Source organism: Solanum verrucosum, unplaced genomic scaffold, assembly GCF_900185275.1.
Source record: "Solanum verrucosum unplaced genomic scaffold, falcon-dt-bn FXZP01000284.1, whole genome shotgun sequence".
NCBI lineage: Eukaryota > Viridiplantae > Streptophyta > Magnoliopsida > Solanales > Solanaceae > Solanum > Solanum verrucosum.
Window position 1 is genome coordinate 1,467,976 of NW_026019936.1, and position 18,391 is coordinate 1,486,366.

An 18,391-nucleotide genomic window follows, 5' to 3' on the forward strand; every position below is an offset into this window, starting at 1 on the left:
TTACACTATTATTAATTTTTTTTTAAAAAAGGAAAGTTAAATGTTGATTTCTTCTTTTTTGGGGGCCCTAAATTAAGTTTTGGCAAGATTTTGATTCCCTAGTGAAAAGTAAAAAATATTTGATATAATAATTGAGACAAGCGCAAATTAACCAAGCACTATTTCACGGTGCTTTTAAGGTTGTTAATACTTTAGGGATGAAAAATATAATTCATATCAAATTTAGGGGTATTTTCAATAGTACTCTTCTCAATCATATACCCGTTTTGAGAATAAACTAATATAATTTTGTGATCAAAAGTTTCACTTTTATGGGAAACAATTTCATTTTTAGAGCTCGAAATTGATTTTTACGAGTTATGATGAAAGGGATACTTACCCCACTAGAGGTTGTGCTAGAGGATAACTTATGAGTTTGATCGAATCCAATAGTTGTGCTCAAAACTATATATTTATAAAAAAAAATAAATCATTAAATATATATATAAGTTATTTACTCAAAAACTACATTTAAGTTTTGCTAAGTTGTTGGGTTCTTTCCACCACTAGAAAAATCATTAAATATAATTAAGATGTGCATTAATTAAAAATAAAAATTTGAATTCTTCACTCTCAGGGGACCTAAGTTGAATTTTGCCAAGTGTTCTTCTTATTCCCTCTACCGATGAAAGATAGCAAGTATTCAATAATATAATTAATATAAGCATAACTTGATCGAACACAACCGACATTAATAGACAAATAAAAACTCAATGAAAAGGTGACTTCTCCTTCTTCTTGGGGGACCTAAGTTGAGTTTTGTCAAGTATTTGATTTCATCCACAAGTAAGAAACAACAAGAATTCGATAATATAACTAAGACGTACACAATTCGATCGAACACTATTGTTATTGATTTTAAAAAATTGAAAACTCAATAAAAATCCTTTTTGGTGGGAACCTAAGTTGAATTTTGCCAAGATTTTTGTTTCCTCCAATCTCCACCAATGAAAAGTAACAAGTACTTAATAATACAATCGAGATACACATAAACTGATCGAACGATTATCATCATTAATAGACAAAGAAAACTCAATGAAAATATAGGGGACCTAAGTTTAGTTTTGTCAAGATTTTGTTTCCCTTCAAAAAAAAATGTGTGGTTTAGGAATATTTTTATTTTTGTTTTATTTTATTTTATTTTATTTTTAAATTTAGTTGGAACAGGCTGTAAATGGGGTCCACACGGTTAAGTGGCATAATCAATGAGCTGTGAACGGTGGCTTAGCGGCGCATATAGGCCAAGCCGATTCCTTTTGTAGTTTTTTGCGTGTTGTCTTCCAACACTTTTTTCTTTTTTTGGTGCTTTCTCCAATTTTCTTGTGGTTTTATGTTTTTTGTCGGGGTTCGATATTTGTATTGAAATTATAGAAAAAAGTAATAAAAACACCCCAAAATTAATGTGAATTATTAGTTTCATTTTTGAATTATTGATAACCTTAAAAAATATTTTTACTTGACTAACTGAACTTTAAATACACTTCTAATCTTGCAACATGAGTGGAATACAACCTTGAATTCTCGTCAAGTTTAAGGGTGTTTTCAACGTTTATATCGGCTTTTTATTAAGAGTTCATGCTCTTACAAGAGTTTAAGATTACTTACTATGCATGTGGTAGATCAAAGGTGTATCTAAATTTAGTTAGGCAAGTAGAGATGTGTTTTTAAGGCAGTCAATAGTTCGGAGTATTTTCAAAACTTTACTCAAATTCATAAAATTTGAAATTTCATCAAAAGGTTTTAAAACAAAATAAAGTATTCTTAATAATAGTGATCTTATATTCAAGGTTTGAATTTAATTTTTTTATTAAAAATGAATGAATACTTATTAGTATGAGATGTTCAGTATTTTCAAAGTTCGATTCGATAATTTTATAATTAGTAATTGAAAGTAGATATTAGATACTCCCTCTGTTTAAAAAAGAATGACTCAATTTCCTTTTTAGTCTGTTTAAAAAAGAATGACCTCTTCCTTTTTTGGCAACACTTTAACTTCAATTTTTCACATGACATATTTACACAAAACATTTTGATACATTTGATAGAACTTTAATTTAGAACCATAAAATTAAAAAATCTTTTTTTCTTAAACGTCATTCCAAATCAAATTAGATCATCCTTTTTGAAATGGAGGGAGTATCAAATTTTAAATTTCAATCTGATAAATAAAATTTAGATAAGATAATCAATCTCTTCATAATTCTAATATACTATTAGTAGTTGTCCTTTATTTTTATTTTTATTTTTAAAGGTAATAAATGAATTTTAGTAGGAACATTGGAGTGGAATTCATTGAATGTGGAATATAATGAAACCACCAACTTTTAAATGATTGGACAAATACATTACTATTTTTTTTTTCTTTTTTTCAAGGTTTGAATGAAAATACAACAAAAATCACCTGTTTTTGGAGGAACATTGGTTAACATTTAAAATAGTTCCTTCTATTTAAATTACTAGTATCTGTGTTTAATAGTGACATTATGTGTCAGAGAAAAAAACTAATAATAAGTTGTCAATATAGATTAGACCTGTGAAATAAATATATCTTTGTCACTAACTAATTTGATAGTAAAGATTATTATTTTTTAACCTTTTTAATATTGCTCTAGATAATTGACCAAATTTGGATTATTTAGATCAGAATTCATTTCCAAAGTTTGAAAATAATTTTAAATCACAATTTTATAAATATAATTATAAGCATTCATTTCTTTGACAACACTTTTTATAGGATATTTTTAAAATTTAAAGAGGGTTGAATTTGAGATTTCTAATTAAGGATATATGCATGCTCTTCGAGTTTTTTTGGCGTTTCCTAGTTTGACGATTTTTTGCAACAAAATTAAAAATAGGATTTTGTTTGGACATAAATATTACCCAAAAATTGTATTTATAGCTTCTTTAGTACATAAAGAAATTTAATCCAATGCTTGTGGAATACAGAAAAGCCAATCATAAGCCTCTTTCGTTTAATTTTAGTTGTCAAGAATTAACGTGACACGTTTTTAAAGAGTAATAAATAGAAAAATAATTTTATTATATCACTTTTTAAATATAAATTTAATTAAAACATGCATTGAGAAATAATTAGTATGTAATCAGAATATATTAGAAATTAAGTAATAAATTACATTTAATTTTTTAAATTGGAATATAATTAAAGTATATATCTATTTTTAGTATAATGGACTAATAAAGTGGATGGAGAGAGACCCTTCGGGGTGGCCCAGTGGTTTGGGTTTGGGACTTCCATGTTGGAGGTCTCAAGTTTGAAACCCTTTGCCAGCGAAAGCAAGGGGTTTGCCTTCTGGGTCGAGCTCGTCGCACCGGGCATGCCTAGTGTGGGTTACCTCTCCTATGTGGTTTGCGAGCTATTGCATAGGAGCGGGAGTTTTACCCTGTGCGCACCCAAAGGGTAGCGGCTACGGATTCCCTTATCATTAAAAAAAAAAAAAAGTGGATGGAGAGAGCATTTCTTTTTACTTTTAGAACCAAGGCAACAAATATAATTAGGTACGTACTTCCTCTGTCTCGAATTAGTCGTCATATTTCTCTTTTGAAGAATTAAAATATGTTAAATTTGATCAATATTTTAAAATGTATTTTTTTCATTAAATTAAACTAGCATGACAAAAAATTGTAATTTGTAGTACTTTTCGTATAATTTTTTAATGTAATTTTTTCATTATATTGAATTGATGCAATTCACTTCAACTTTAAAAATTAGTCAATTTGACTCTTAATAAGTAAACATGACTATTAAATTGAAATGGAAGGAGTAAAACACAACAAAAATCTACCATCAATAAGGTGTCTGATAAGGAAACTATATATCGATCGACTATCTACATACCTTCTACGCTAATACTACATCTTTTATATGTCCTCAATAGCTACATGTGTGACATATCTTATCTAATCACATATGTAGATCTTTCTTCGACCTACCTCTATATCTCTTCAGATCCATTGTGGCCAACCTCTCACATCTTCTTATTGAGACATATGTATATATCTTCTTATTGAGACTTATGTATATCTCATCTTCACATGTCTAAACCATCTCAGTCTGACTTTCATGATCTTACCCACCATGGTAGGTACCCATAACTTATCCCAAATATCTTTGTTTCTAATTTTATCTCTCCCAAAATGCCCATACATTAATCTCGACATCGTCATTTCCACAACTTTAATCTTTTGAGCGCGTAACTTCTTGACTTTCCAATGTTTGTCCCTACACAACATATTAGGTCTAACAAAACACCATATGTGAGCCTCTATTTAGTCTACCTTGATCGCTTTAATACGATATATAACATCATCATCAATATCTCTATTTCCTTAAATTATCAATCCAAAATATCGAACTTCACATCCACGTCTGATTCGTAAGACATGTCACTTAACTTGCATTCCAAGTACTCAATCTCAATCATTTCTAAACTCTTCTGTTTCTAAACCTTCAATCTACCATTAACTACATTGATGTAAAATAAAAGTTCTAAAACTAAATTACTTTTTAAATATAAAGAGGTTGCATCATATATATTTTTGGGAAAAATGACAAATATACCCCCGAACTATTGTAAATGGTATACAGATTTCCTCCGTCATACTTTTTGGACATTGATGCCCCTGTCGTCAAAAAACTAGAGCATATATGCCCTTCACGCTAACGGAAGACTAAATAGGGACACGTGACGCAATCTTATCCGTCGATAAATGTCAGATCGATGGATAAGATTATGACACGTGTGTGTCCGTTAGTATAAAGGGTATATATGCTCTAGTATGACGGAAAATATTTGCATATCATTTTTGATAGTTCGGGGGTATATTTATCTTTTTTCCCTATATTTTTTATCGAATAAAAAAAAAAGTGTACCATATATAAAGTTGTTATTAATACGACCAAAATATTTTACTTTTTAACAAACGGCTCAACTAAAGAAATATGAAAAATAATTTGAAGCCGAGCTGAAAAAAGATAATATTAGCCACAGAAAAATATCGCAGCCGATGACCAAAAAGGACAGCTGTCATTGTCATGATTATGAATGACAAGCCACAGCTTTGCCGCTGTTTTCTATGGCTTATGAAAATGACTATAATACCCTTTAATTCTGTCGGCGGTGTTCAATTTATTTATTTTTAAATAAAATATATTGAACAATAAAATAAAGAATATCAGACGATACATTTATACCGACAATTAAAAACAATATAATTTTATTTGTTGTAATATATAAATATATTTTTTAATTTTTAATTTAGTCTTATTTGATTATTATTACTGTCTTTTAATTTTAGGTCTATATAAGTAAATAATCAAATCGATACATACGTTCATTGTGTTTATATCTGTCTATTTATTTAATTTTATATAAATTTAAATGTTTATTTATACATACTCAAAGTTGAAGGACAGTGGTGTAACCACATATAACACATGGTGGCTAGTCAAAATTTCCAACTTCGTCAATGTTGAAGTACATATATAGATGTCAACTGAAATTACGTTAAAAAAACGTATTTATATATTATGTCATTTTATTTCAAGCTTTATATGGAGATATTGTATCTTATTCCGCATATCAAATGAACTATCTTATAATATTGAATAATAAAGTGAATAATTGATGGCCCTCTAATTTATTTTTAAGTAATATTTAGATCTTTTTGGAACAATCTTTTGATTTTTTAAAATTGGTAAATTAATATGGGTGTTGGAAGAACGATGTCTTTTTTCTTTTTTTTTTGGTATAATATGATAACTAGAGTTAATTAACTATACAAGAAAGAATATGCCTCTACATTTATTTAGTGGAAATTTTTTATTTGTGTAATTATAAATTATCTTATTAATATTAAAATTAAATTATTTATAAATATAAAATAATATCATTCTTTGTGGGACCAGCTAAAAAGAAAAACATCACATAAAATTAAAATAAAGTAATAAATCTAAAGAATATTAGCACTTTTAATCCTCAAATATCAATAAAATTATAATTTTCAACTCTGTCGGTGGTGTTCATTTTATTTTATTTATTTTGTTGAGTTTTGAATAAGGAGAATAATTGTTGGCCCTAGTATTAAGATTTAAGGCCCTCTATTATTCTTGTTAAGTAAGATTTAGATCCTCTTGTACAATTCTTATTATTGCTTAATCATAATATTGTTTTATGTGGTACAATACAATTGGTAATTGACGCAATTTTTTATTTTTTTTAATATCATCATAAGTGTAAAATAAATCATAGATATAGTATAATCAATATTTATGTGAGGCATAATAGCTAAACATACTTTTTAGTTAATTAAAGAATAAATGTATTTAATCAAATATTATGAGGATCAAAGCCAAAAAAAAGTTTCTTTTTTAGTTTTTTCACATGATATTCCTGATATTTGATAGCTGTATTGAGGTTACGAGAGATTAAAAGTGCAATCACCCCTAAATATAAAAATGAAGGCCATATATTTTTCTATTTAACAAGATTTTATAGAAGCTTTAGCATTATTGCATAATTCATCTCAAACTAATAATAATGATGATGGTGATGAGAGTTTCATGATAGATTGGACCTTAATTAATTTTTTTATTTAGAAATTTGGTGTTCAAAGATAGTATGCTATATCAAAGACTTAATAATCTTTTCCAATCTTTTGAAACTTTTTAAAAATAAAATACAAGCATCTTTATTGAAAGAGAAAAAAAGATTATACTAAATTATTGAGTTAGGAGAATTTTGTCTTTTATGTTCTTTTCTTTTATCTACCATGACATATTGGGAGGGAATTCCTTTTTGTATTATGTGATGATTAATAAGCTTTAATTGCTACTTAAATAGTCTCATATTAGTTTTAATATTAGATTTACTAATGTTAGATTTTTTGAGAGTTAAATTATGTGACTTTTGATTAATAATAATAATATATTTAATATAATCGCACAAGTAAAAATTGGGAAGATAGACTATATGCAAATTTTATCCGTACCTAGTGGGAGATATATAGACTGTTTCCAAAAGATTTTCGATTCAAGTGCAACAAATCAAAATAGCTATGAAAAAAAAAATACGACAATAAAGAAAACATGTCAATTAAAATATATATTTTCATCAAGTTAACATCAGAAAAGTTTCAACTTGTAGTATTTATCGTACAATTTTGAATATTTTAATTTAAAGTATTAAATGTTGGGTTGATCTAATTCAATTAAAAGAGTCATATTAACTTTCAAAAATGAAAACATAACAATTAATTTGGAGAAAGTATTTACTTTCTATTTTTTGATCCACCTATTGATCAATAAGCTTAAATTGAGGATCATTATGTTTTCAAGAACGATAAATACAACTAACACACTTTTTTTTGTCTATTTTCTTGGTAATCTTTTTGTTTATAAATTGTGATTATCTACTATCCTACAATATAATTAAAAAGCTTAATCTTTATTTTTTCTTAGAAAAGAAAAAAATCATAAATAGTTATTTGACGTCTTTCTCCAAAAATAGTCAAAATAAAATTAACTTTGAATCAGAATCGCTATTCAAAATCACAGTGAAATACTGAATTTCTCAACTCAAGTCACCGAATAATAGCAAGAAAAATAAATCTATTTTTTTGTTGTTAGTCATTATTTCTTTTAATAATTCCAACTTCTATATTTTATATATTTTCTTTTTATCTCCAAAAATAAAACTTATATTCTCGCAATGAAGTCCCATAAAAGACTTTCTACAGTGTTAGGTACATTATTAATTTAGATATTTAATTGGTGGAACCAATAAATCACACGAGGTGGTTAGATGCGTGGGGCAAAATATGTAACACAAAGGACTTATAGTACTTTTTTTTTGTTGATTAATTCAATCTTTTGTTCACTTCACATCATATAACAAGAGGTTGAATTGGATTGTCATAAAGTTTTGCACTCAAATTATAATAAAAATATCGTTTTCTCTTCAATTCTATTTTATAATTCTATTTGTACTTAAGGGTACACGTACACAATGCATGTGATCAGAAACTATTGACCGACACTAAATTTTATAATGAATCAAATATTTTAAACTTTTAATCTTGAGTGTTATTTCATCATCTTAATTTATTTGACGATATTTTCTTTTTAGTTTATCTAGTAAAAACTGATATGTTTCTATTTAAGATAATTTATAATTACATAAATATTGACAACTCTATTAGAAATTTCATTTATTTTCTTAAATTTTGTAGTCAATCGAACACCATCACGTAAATCGAAACTTAATGATTACAATATTTAATTGACTATTCTACCCTTGAACTCTGTCGGCAGTTTTTTGTTTTTTTTTTGGGTAGGTTTGATACCCTTATTTGAATAAGGATAATAATGATTGACATTATAGTACTAAGGCCATTTATTATTACTTTCAAGTAATATTAGTAATCTTTTTGTTCAATTTTTTATTATTGCATAATATTACAATAATAACAATAATAATAAATATAGTAAAAATAAAAAATATTTACACAATCAGCTGCATTATAGTCCGGCCGCCCCTGACCTAAGAAGAACTATTATCCTTGTGACCAAACACAACTTCTTACTTCTCGAACGACAGTTCCACGATCCTGACCAACAACTTCTTGGGGGTAGGGGAATCAAAGCTTGCCCAACCTAGTAAAGGGGCTTGGGGATAGAGGGTTTTCTGGGGGAGAGAAAGTTTCTAGGTTGGATTTTTGTAGATCAAATAGTACTAGTTGGGTAGATAGAGGTGGTGAAATTTAACCTTTGCATCGATCTTCTTTAGCAGGGCGGGTCACTTGAGAGGTATACATTGTTGGGTCCGAAGATAAAAATCTAAATTGATAGTTGAAAATTTTGTGAGTTATGTATAAGGTGTAATAATATTGTTTATGATACGATATACAAGGCTTATTGATGAAAATTGTGAGTGACATGTCTAAAGTATAAAATATCATATGATATCAAAAGTATTTTTAGCTAGGCTGACCTATTCCAACGACTGACATTAGAGATGATAATTTGATGAGACGAATATGAAGAGAGAGAGAGAAAAAAGTAATTATGACATTCCGCTCAATTTATTACCTTTACATGTCAAAAATAGCTCGGAGATGGAGATAGAGATGCACATATACAAGAAGAAGCTAGTTTTGAACTTTGGAGGCGATAAATGCTTGATCACATGAGTAACACATAATGGATCTTGAAAATTGACGTGTAGATCCTCATAGTTGGTCATGTTAAACTTAGTTCTCGAGTCTTGAAAGAGACACCGATCAAAGACGAAAGTTACACTAGAATTCAGGCTTTATTTTTGTTGAGGAGTAAAAGCCACTTGACTGTAGTCTATAAGGAGAGGAGCTCTAAGAAAAAAAAACTCGTGGATCGTAGTTATTGGTCACATGAAAATTTGTTTTGAGGGGGAATTTTTATGGCGTGTGAACAAAATCTACATTCAAATTGACAAGATAAGGAAACAACATAACGATGTAAAAATACTCTTAATGGTGTGAGACCTTCCGGAAAAAAAAAAACATTCGAGAGCATCTTTTGAATTATTATTTTTTAAAATAGAAAAAAAATTGGTTTATTAAACTCTAATTGCAGAAATTATGTCAAATTTTCAAGTTGTATATAAAGTGAAAATCCAAGACAAACTCCTTAGAGCCAAATTTTAGTGAATGTTCAACATTTAACTTATGTGTACACACTATAAACATTATCTTTCTCTGGCTATTCATTTCTTTGTTCTGATCAGACATCGAATATTCAGCGCGAAAATATAGTACATTGTCTCCTTGTTTGGGATTGAGACGTAATTGTTGTTGTTGTTATCGTCCTTGCATATCATTTTTGGAAGGTTGATGAGCTGAAAAACCTGGAAAACGGAATAAATCTCATCATAAAAGCAATAATCTCGAAGGTTGTAATCTGTGTGATTTATGGAAGGAGACGTCGTGCAAGCCGAAGACTTTGACAGGTGTCGGTAGGCACGCCTCTGATAAGGGCTCGATCCTGAGAATCAATCCCAATCGGTCACAGGTTCAAGTTGTGAAATCAGTCACTAATGATTGCATCAAGGTACACACCCTTTGGTTTTTGACCATTCCCCGGACCCTCACGAACGTAGAATGCTTTGTGCACTGAGCTATCCTTTATATAAAAAAGAGATGGTCTAGTTCAATCTCTTTTGAGCAATAATTCATCCAAGTTTACACAAACACCAATAAAGATGCTAGATTTTTTTCGTCTATAAGATCGATAATAGCAAGAACAACGATATGATTTGCTTGTATTATCCAATATATACTCTACCGAACATGGACGTTAACCAAAAAGAGGGTCACATGACTCACATTCAGGATTTCGAGTCAATGAGTTCTAATCTTTCCTCACATACATACAATCTAGTCCGAGCTAGACGCATATGGGTCTTGCAGACCCCGTTGCGTCTAGCCTAGATCCGCCACTCTTGACAAGAACCAAGATACTACCGATTTCGGTTATGCCAATGTTTCATAAAAAAAAGCATCTTTAAAGACACAATAAGAATAAAAGAGATAATAGAAAGAAAAGAATTGCTTACTTTCAAAGATGAAATGCTGAGGACTATTGCCATGCAACTGATTAAATAGTGACTTCATTCCGAGCTGAACTTGCGGAGGAAGTCGTAGGATTATTTCCGTTCAATCTGCTTTCGTTATGAGCAACCATATTATCATTGTGTCTCTGCTCCGCGTTTGAAGGTATGTTGTTGTCCGTTTGATTTTCCTGTGTCTCGAGGTGTTCCATTATGCGAGATACATTACCTGTTCCAGCATTATCCTCCCTCCTAACTTCGGAACCAATATCTGCCATAGAAGTACTTCGAGAAAACAATCTCTCCTTCCACCCTCGTGTACTCTTTGTGATTGATTCTCTATATCTGGAAAGCAAAAACCACATTCAACATTGCTTATAGCTTCTAAAATGACACACTCAAAAGAGCAAGTTTAGCAATTCATACTTCATTGACATTGAATTAAATCGAGATTTCCAGGATTCCGATAGTGAATGAAGGTCTGATGGTCCTTCTGTATCCTGGTTTTCTGTCAAAGATGGACTAGAAGAGCTTCTAAAACGAAAAACAAACAAACAAAAGAAAATGAAAAATTTTGATATGAGAAACATGTGTACCATTGATGTTTAGCCAAGAGATTGAAAATCATCAATACCTATCGCCAACAGATATTTCTTGTTTAACGGTTTGTGGGCGAGCATATCGAGATGATGAAGCAGAAAGTTGATTACTTTGACCAGATGAGAGGTGAGGCAAGAACTGTGTGGTCTCACGGCGGACAGGTGTTATAGGAACAGAAGGATCAGCTATAGCTTGACGAGAATCCGATTCAGCAGCAGCAGTAGGAGATGGATCAGGATGAGATGAAAACACTAAAAAATGTGGACGACCATGGGAAGATGACTGATTTCTTGATCCCTCTCGTTGACCAAAGTGGCGTCCCCGTCCCATTGCTGCAGCAGCAGCCAAATGCTGAATAATGCGCTCTTCGAGTTCAGACTCACTCATCCCTGTGGTCAACTAGAGAGCAATCAAAAAGGAAAATGAGACAACACAACATTATAGCTTGTGGAATTTCATTAATCAGATAGGAGAAGGAACATTATAGCTTGTGAAATTCAAAATTTACCAGAGTAGGACGACGAAACAATGTAGCATTTCTTGCCTGATTAAACCTAATATTCCTCTCTTGTTCCACTGCCTCAAGCAATTCTTGACTGCAATATCATTCGAATCAGGGGAGACGATCAAAGTCGAATATCAAAGGTAACACGTAGCATGAAAATGATATGAATTTGTGAAAATCGAAAGGGAAAAAGAAGCCAAATGAACCTTGTAGGATCTTTCAGACTTAAGGGCTGCCAACACATTGGACAATTCGAACTTCTTTGATGCCTGTTTTGAAAAAATTATACAAATTATAATAAAACTCGAATAACATTTATGTAAGTTTTGAACTTCAGAACAAAAATCAGTCCCAGGGTTTGACGAGCTTTCATTTACAAAGCGTGACTTTAACAAACAATAATATAGATTATAGATTTAAAATTAACAAAGAAAATTACATGAAAAAGTAACATATCAAATACCCCAATTCATAATGCAAACTTATTGAGAGAAACAGCCCGAAATGAGATAGTTGCCATGCAAAAACTTTAGAATTGGCATAATACATAAACATACCCCAAACTTGACCTCAGCTGGCAAGTAAGTACTCTAACTTTGAGAGTGCACATCTACACACCTCAACTTGATCTCAACTGGCAACCAAACACTCCAACTCGTCTCCACTATGTCTTGTGGACGAGGTGTCTAGATGATCATTTTGTAAGTAGGAGTGTTCAATTGACACAGTGGAGATGAGTTGAGGTGTCTAGATGTGCATACTCAAAGTTGGAGAACTTACTTGCCCTCTGAAGCCAAGTTTGAGTGTTTGTTTATGTATTATGCCCTTTAGAATTTGGACAACTAATAACAAGACCAGCTTCTACAACACTAGTCCATTCATTCCCTCTTTGTTTATGGTAGATTTGTATGTAACAAGAAAAATAATTTGTGATTAGAAAATCATACAACTTTAGGAAAAATGATAGCTACATTAATTAAACATGGTTAACGTTGTGTAAAGGTCTCCAGTTCAACGTAATCATGGTGCTAATTGCTACAAGTTTACTCACAAAACAAAAAGAAGATTTAAGTTCTCTATGATCACTATGCACCTAAACTGACAGAAGAATGTAAGAAAATGTTATATGGAGCTATTTGGTGTAGCCTTATCTTTTAGTTACAAATCGAGCTTTATTTGTTTTAGGCATTCCAACTAGTCAGAGTTCTTGTTCCGTGAATGGAACCCTTATGTACTTTGTCAACACTCCTTGTATTAATATCATAATTACTATTCTATTATCTTATTCTTTGAATTTTCTATTACCCGTTCCTTCGGGTTTTTGTATTATTTGTTGTTGCTACTGTTCTTTTCCCCATTATTTTCGACATGACCTCTTTGCTACTGTATTTCTTTTTCAAACCGGTTTTGATATGTTTTACTTGAGCTGAGGGTCTATCAGAATAGCCTCTGCACAAGGTAGGGGTAAGGTATGTGTCCACACCACCCTCCCCAGACCCTACTAGTGGGATTTCACTAGGTATGTTGTTGCTTTTTTATACTTTTTTCTCATTCGCCTATATCTCTCTGTTGTCCTCCCTTTCTCCCTTCTGCTACTCAATCTGTCTAATCAGAGTGTTATTTATTGTTTCATTAGTTCTGCAACATCTTTTGCTTGCTTAGCTGTTTATGTTTCCTTGAAATATAGCAATGAAAAAGTTTAGAAAGATTTTCGGGGGAAGGTGTGATTTTCTACATAGGAGGATATCTTGTTTTCCAAGTAGGAAGAGATTTTGTGTTTGTTATTTTCTATTTTTAACTTCTAGTGAAATTGACTTTGTGATAAATTAGTAAGTCTTCCTTTAAGAACTTAGTTTGAACTTCGAGATCAAGTGGATCATGGCATTACGAGATATGACTAAACTTTATCACACCTTCTAAACCAACATCAACTTCATGACAAAAAGATTCTCAAAATCAATAAAGATGATGGAAACAGGAAACACTAGGTGATTTCTTCCCATTTGTCTAAGCCTTGGTGGATAGAGTCATCTGGTACCTATGCGAGGAACGTGTAAGCTTGCCTGGACATCACGGTTATCCAAAAAAAATCGTTTTTACTTCTCTGTTTTGCTATCCCAACTCACAATTATGATAGCCAGTTAGCCACCCCTTTCCCGAAAAGGACAGTCACAAAAGCTATCAAGTCTAAGTTTATTCTTCTATTTCTCACCCGATTTCGAATCTTCAAGTGACATTTTAATAGCCCAGACAACAACAATAAGCTACTGAATGCAAAATAACAAGAGCAGTGAATTAAGGTTCTCAAAATCAACTTCCCAAAAAAAAAGATTCTCAAAATCAACTTCACGAAAAAAAAGATATTTGGTGCAACAGCATACCATTCTAGGATGCACTGGAGGTGAAACTCATGCCTGCAACTTGTTAGCTGTTGAACAACAGACCAGATATCTTAGGCAGTTTTTAACACCTTGGTAAAAAGGGCCAGAAGGAGCAAAACAATCCTATACTTAATAGAAAAAAAGGGGGGGTAGCCCCGTGCACAAAGCATCCTGCGTTAGCAGAGTCCAGGGAAGGGCGCACCCGAAGGAGGTATGATGTAGACCGCCTACCCTAATGCAGGCATTAGTGGCTGCTTCCACTGCCCGAACCCGTGACCTAAAGGTCACACGTAGACAACTTTACTGTTGCTCCAAAGGCTCCCCTTCAATCCTATACTTAACAAGCAGTTATACTTTGTTCTAGAAGTATTCATAGTGTTCACCGTTGAAGGATCACTTTCGCAGAAAGCCTCCAGACAAATGCTGCACGCATCATCACAGGCATCTTGAATTCCTCCTTCCACAAAAGCTGCAGCTGATGTGATATGACTCTCCACTTTCTTGAGCTCGTCATCCATTTCCAGAACCTTACATATGCAACAAAGCCCCAAAAATCGTTTAACTTGATATCTCGAAAAGGAAAGAAAAATCAGAAAGTCCCCCACCATAGCATGGAAAAAAAGATGCAAACTTTAACACAAATACAAAGAAATCCCACATATTTACATTCACCACAAGAATTTTTTTTGATCAAAATGCAAACTTCATCTCCAACTACAAAGAAATTTCACACATGAAAAATCTTGAAAAAATGCAATCTTTATCCCCAACTACTAAGAAATTTCACATATTTTCATTCACCACATGAAAAATCTTGGGAAAAAAAATGCAAACTTTAGCACAACTATATAGAAATTTCACAGATTTTCATTCACCACATGAAAAATCTTGAAATTTTTTTTTTGCAAACTTTAACCCAACTATATAGAAATTTCACATATTTTAATCCACCACATGAAAATTCTTCAAAAAGATGCAAACTTTAACACAAATACAAAGAAATTTCATATATTTACATTCAATGACATGAAAATCTTGAAAAAAATGCAAACTTTAACACAACTTTATCGAAATTTCACACATTTACATTCAACACATGAAAAATCTTGAAAAAATGTGAACTTTAACACTACTATAAAGAAATTTCACATATTTTCATTCACCACATGAATTTTTTTTTGCAAACTTTAACATAACTATAAAGAAATTTCACACATTTACATTCACCACATAAAAATTCTTCACAAAGATGCAAACTTTAACACAAATACAAAGAAATTTCATATATTTACATTCACCATATGAAAAATCTTGAAAAAAATGCCAACTTTAATACAACTACAGAGAAATTTCACATATTTACATTCACCAAAAGGAAAAATCTTCATAATGTGCAATAAAAAATTTAAAATTCCATAAACATAACAATTTCAATCTCATAAACTAGATCAATAAGAACTACAATTTTCATATTACATTTGTTTTATTGATTAAGAAATTTACCTCAAAAATGAATTAGAAATATGTTCTGGAAAATGGGTCAAAAGGAAGGGAAAAAATTTCCATGAATTAGAAAGATTAAAGCTCTGATATTTTCTGCCATGAAAATAAGAGAAATGACTGCTAAGGTCCCATTAAAGAAACCCTTGAAACTTAGAAATAAGGAAAGACAAAATAGACAATAATTAGAAAATTGGCAATGGTGGTCACGTTTTATTACTTTTTGTCATTTTGTCCAACAAACATTTTAAATTTGGGCATAATACATAAACAAACGTTACGTGACCTCAATTGGTAAGTAACCACTTCAATTTTTAATATGCATATCTAAACGTCTCAATTCGTCTATATAGTGTCAATTGAATATTTCAATTTATAAGATGATTGTTTAAACACATCTAAAATTTGTGTGTCACATCAACGTCAATGAGAGTGTGTTTGGTTGTTATTGAAATCAAGCTGAAATGTCTACATATTCATTTTTAAAGTTAGAGTGCTTACTTGTCAGTTTCAATCAGATTTTGAAATATATTTTTATGTAACTGTAAATAAATGAATCATGTCGATATTTTGGTGGTAGGAATAGAATCCCTTCATCAAGCCTCGTGTTTGAACTACTATATAATTTAATAATTATAGTGTATATGAATACATGTATTACGTAATTATTGAATTGATGTAAACACTAAAGATACATATTTTTTTGGGGTTAGGAATGAGAAGTTGATAGGATGATCTCTAATATTCTTTTTGAAGAATCTTTGTGTTTGGTGGCATATGATAATTGGTATTATAATTAAATTATAATATTATACAAGATACAATTAGTATGATATATAACAAGTGATCCACAAGATGAAATATCATATACATATATTGGATTTGTTTACATTTGAGGATTAGGTCTTGTTTTGTTTAAGTAAATAATTGGAACAAGCCACCAATCCTTGTATTAATAATTTTCCCTTTTTTTTTGTGGGGGTGGGGGAGGGGGCCTCACTTTTGCAAAAATATATATATATTTTAATATATTTCAAAGTGTAATAATGGTTTAATTCCAAAATGTAGTAGAATATAATCTCACATTTAACTATAAATAACATGAATACAATGCTTGATTGTAAGTTTGTAACTATTGTATGTGCGATCATTTGTTTGTATATGTATGAGTTAGATGTACGACTGAAATTTTAAGATACACAAATACATATGTAAGCGTACAGCCATATTATGTAATTTTCACAATAATAATTTTATGTAAATTTTTTTTTGAAATTTTCACTATTAAAAACTTGTTCAATCGTTCACAATTTTTCTTAGGCCAACACAACTTAATATTATCTTCATATAATTCTTTTTTTTTTTTTTTTTTTAACACTTTTTGGCCATCAGGCCATTTTTATTAAAGAAATGCCCATTGGGCTATGTTCAAAAGATGGACCAAAATTGACCCAACATAAATAAAATAAAAACAAAGCAAATAAATTCTATATCTAAAAGCACTAAAGTGAAAATTGAAATGACTCTTGGAACTCTCCAGAACTCCATGGTCAGCCATTTCCTTTTCGATTTTTGTCCTGGTAAGGACCATTTCTCTTTTGAGTGAATGTTTGCCTCTTTGTTCAGTCCCCTTCTTTCTCTTCTTCTTTTTGTTGTGATTCTCATTTTCCATTTTTGTGTGTTAATTGCAAGATTGATGTTGGGATCCATCGTTTGGTACGATCAGTGATCCATATTCATTGGATACTTTATGTCGAGATCCTGTGACTATTGGATGAGCTCTGTCTGTTGGGGTTTTCCTGTGTTTCATTGATTTTTCAGTAGTAGCATGAACCACCATTTCTATTTGAGTTGCTTGCTTTTTGTGTTTACCACTGTGGCTCACTGTTTGTACTTGTGTGTATGCCCCTATCTTATTGTTGTGCTTTTGCCCATTTTCATATTATTATTTTTCCTTGGTACTGCAAAATTGAGCCAATTATTAGAAAAAATCAGTTCCTCATAATTCGCCTCTCTGAGGATTTGAAACTGAGGAACAAATTTCCTTTGATGCACCTCCTCCTGCTTCTGATATGTGTTTATTTTCTGCATTGTCGGATTCTTAGATATGGTACCACTAGTTTATCACTGTTCACTATTCTCTTGCCTTGAGATTCTAATTCTTGAAAACAATTCACCTGAACAGTCCCTTTCTCTAGAGCTAGGTTAGCTAGGTAATCGGCTAGTTTTTTCCCTTCTCTGAAAATGTGTGATATAACCACTGTTTTTCCTTGCATTAGCCTCCATATTTCCTCCAGAATATTCACTACCTTCCATGGTACTTTCCACACTCTTTCCACAATGTTTTTAAGTAATAGAGAATCAGTTTCTATAATCACCTTGTCTAGTTGTGCTGTATCTATGTACTTCAAAGCATGTAAGAGTGCCATTGTTTCTGCCTGTGTATTAGTAATTAAAGGTTCATCAATCTCCTTAGCCTGAGCTTGTATGACATCCCCTTTATTATTTCTCACACAAAAACCCCAGGAACTTCTTCCTGGATTTCCTTTTGATGCTCCATCAGTGTTGACTTTAACCTAACCAGTATTTGGTGGTCCCCAAATAACTTTAGTTACCTTTACTGTTGGATTCTAGTTGTGAATAGCCTCTACCACCATTGTCCATTTGTATGGGATGTACGTGCAATTTCTCCTCCTAGTTTTCATGAATAGAATCAATGTATGCATAATTTGATAGATCACCTTGTTACTGGAGATTTTCTTCCC

The 18,391-nt window shown here is 31.2% G+C and overlaps 1 protein-coding gene across 2 annotated transcripts; it reads right to left on the reverse strand.

Moving 5' to 3' along the window:
- Positions 1–9,670: 9,670 nt before the first annotated feature.
- On the reverse strand, positions 9,671–15,793 carry LOC125837236 (E3 ubiquitin-protein ligase RHF2A-like). 2 transcript variants are annotated; one of them, XM_049516403.1, is made up of 9 exons: positions 15,630–15,793; positions 14,510–14,653; positions 14,127–14,173; positions 11,952–12,014; positions 11,749–11,836; positions 11,275–11,639; positions 11,067–11,171; positions 10,647–10,985; positions 9,671–9,938 (listed from the first exon to the last, which is right to left on the reverse strand). In XM_049516403.1, the coding sequence occupies exons 2-8, from the start codon at positions 14,642–14,644 to the stop codon at positions 10,688–10,690; spliced, it is 1,101 nt and encodes a 366-aa protein (XP_049372360.1). In that variant the 5' UTR covers positions 14,645–14,653; positions 15,630–15,793; the 3' UTR covers positions 9,671–9,938; positions 10,647–10,687. The 2 variants fall into 2 exon arrangements, with proteins under 2 accessions (XP_049372360.1, XP_049372351.1); XM_049516394.1 differs by having other exon boundaries at positions 11,067–11,174.
- Positions 15,794–18,391: the final 2,598 nt, after the last annotated feature.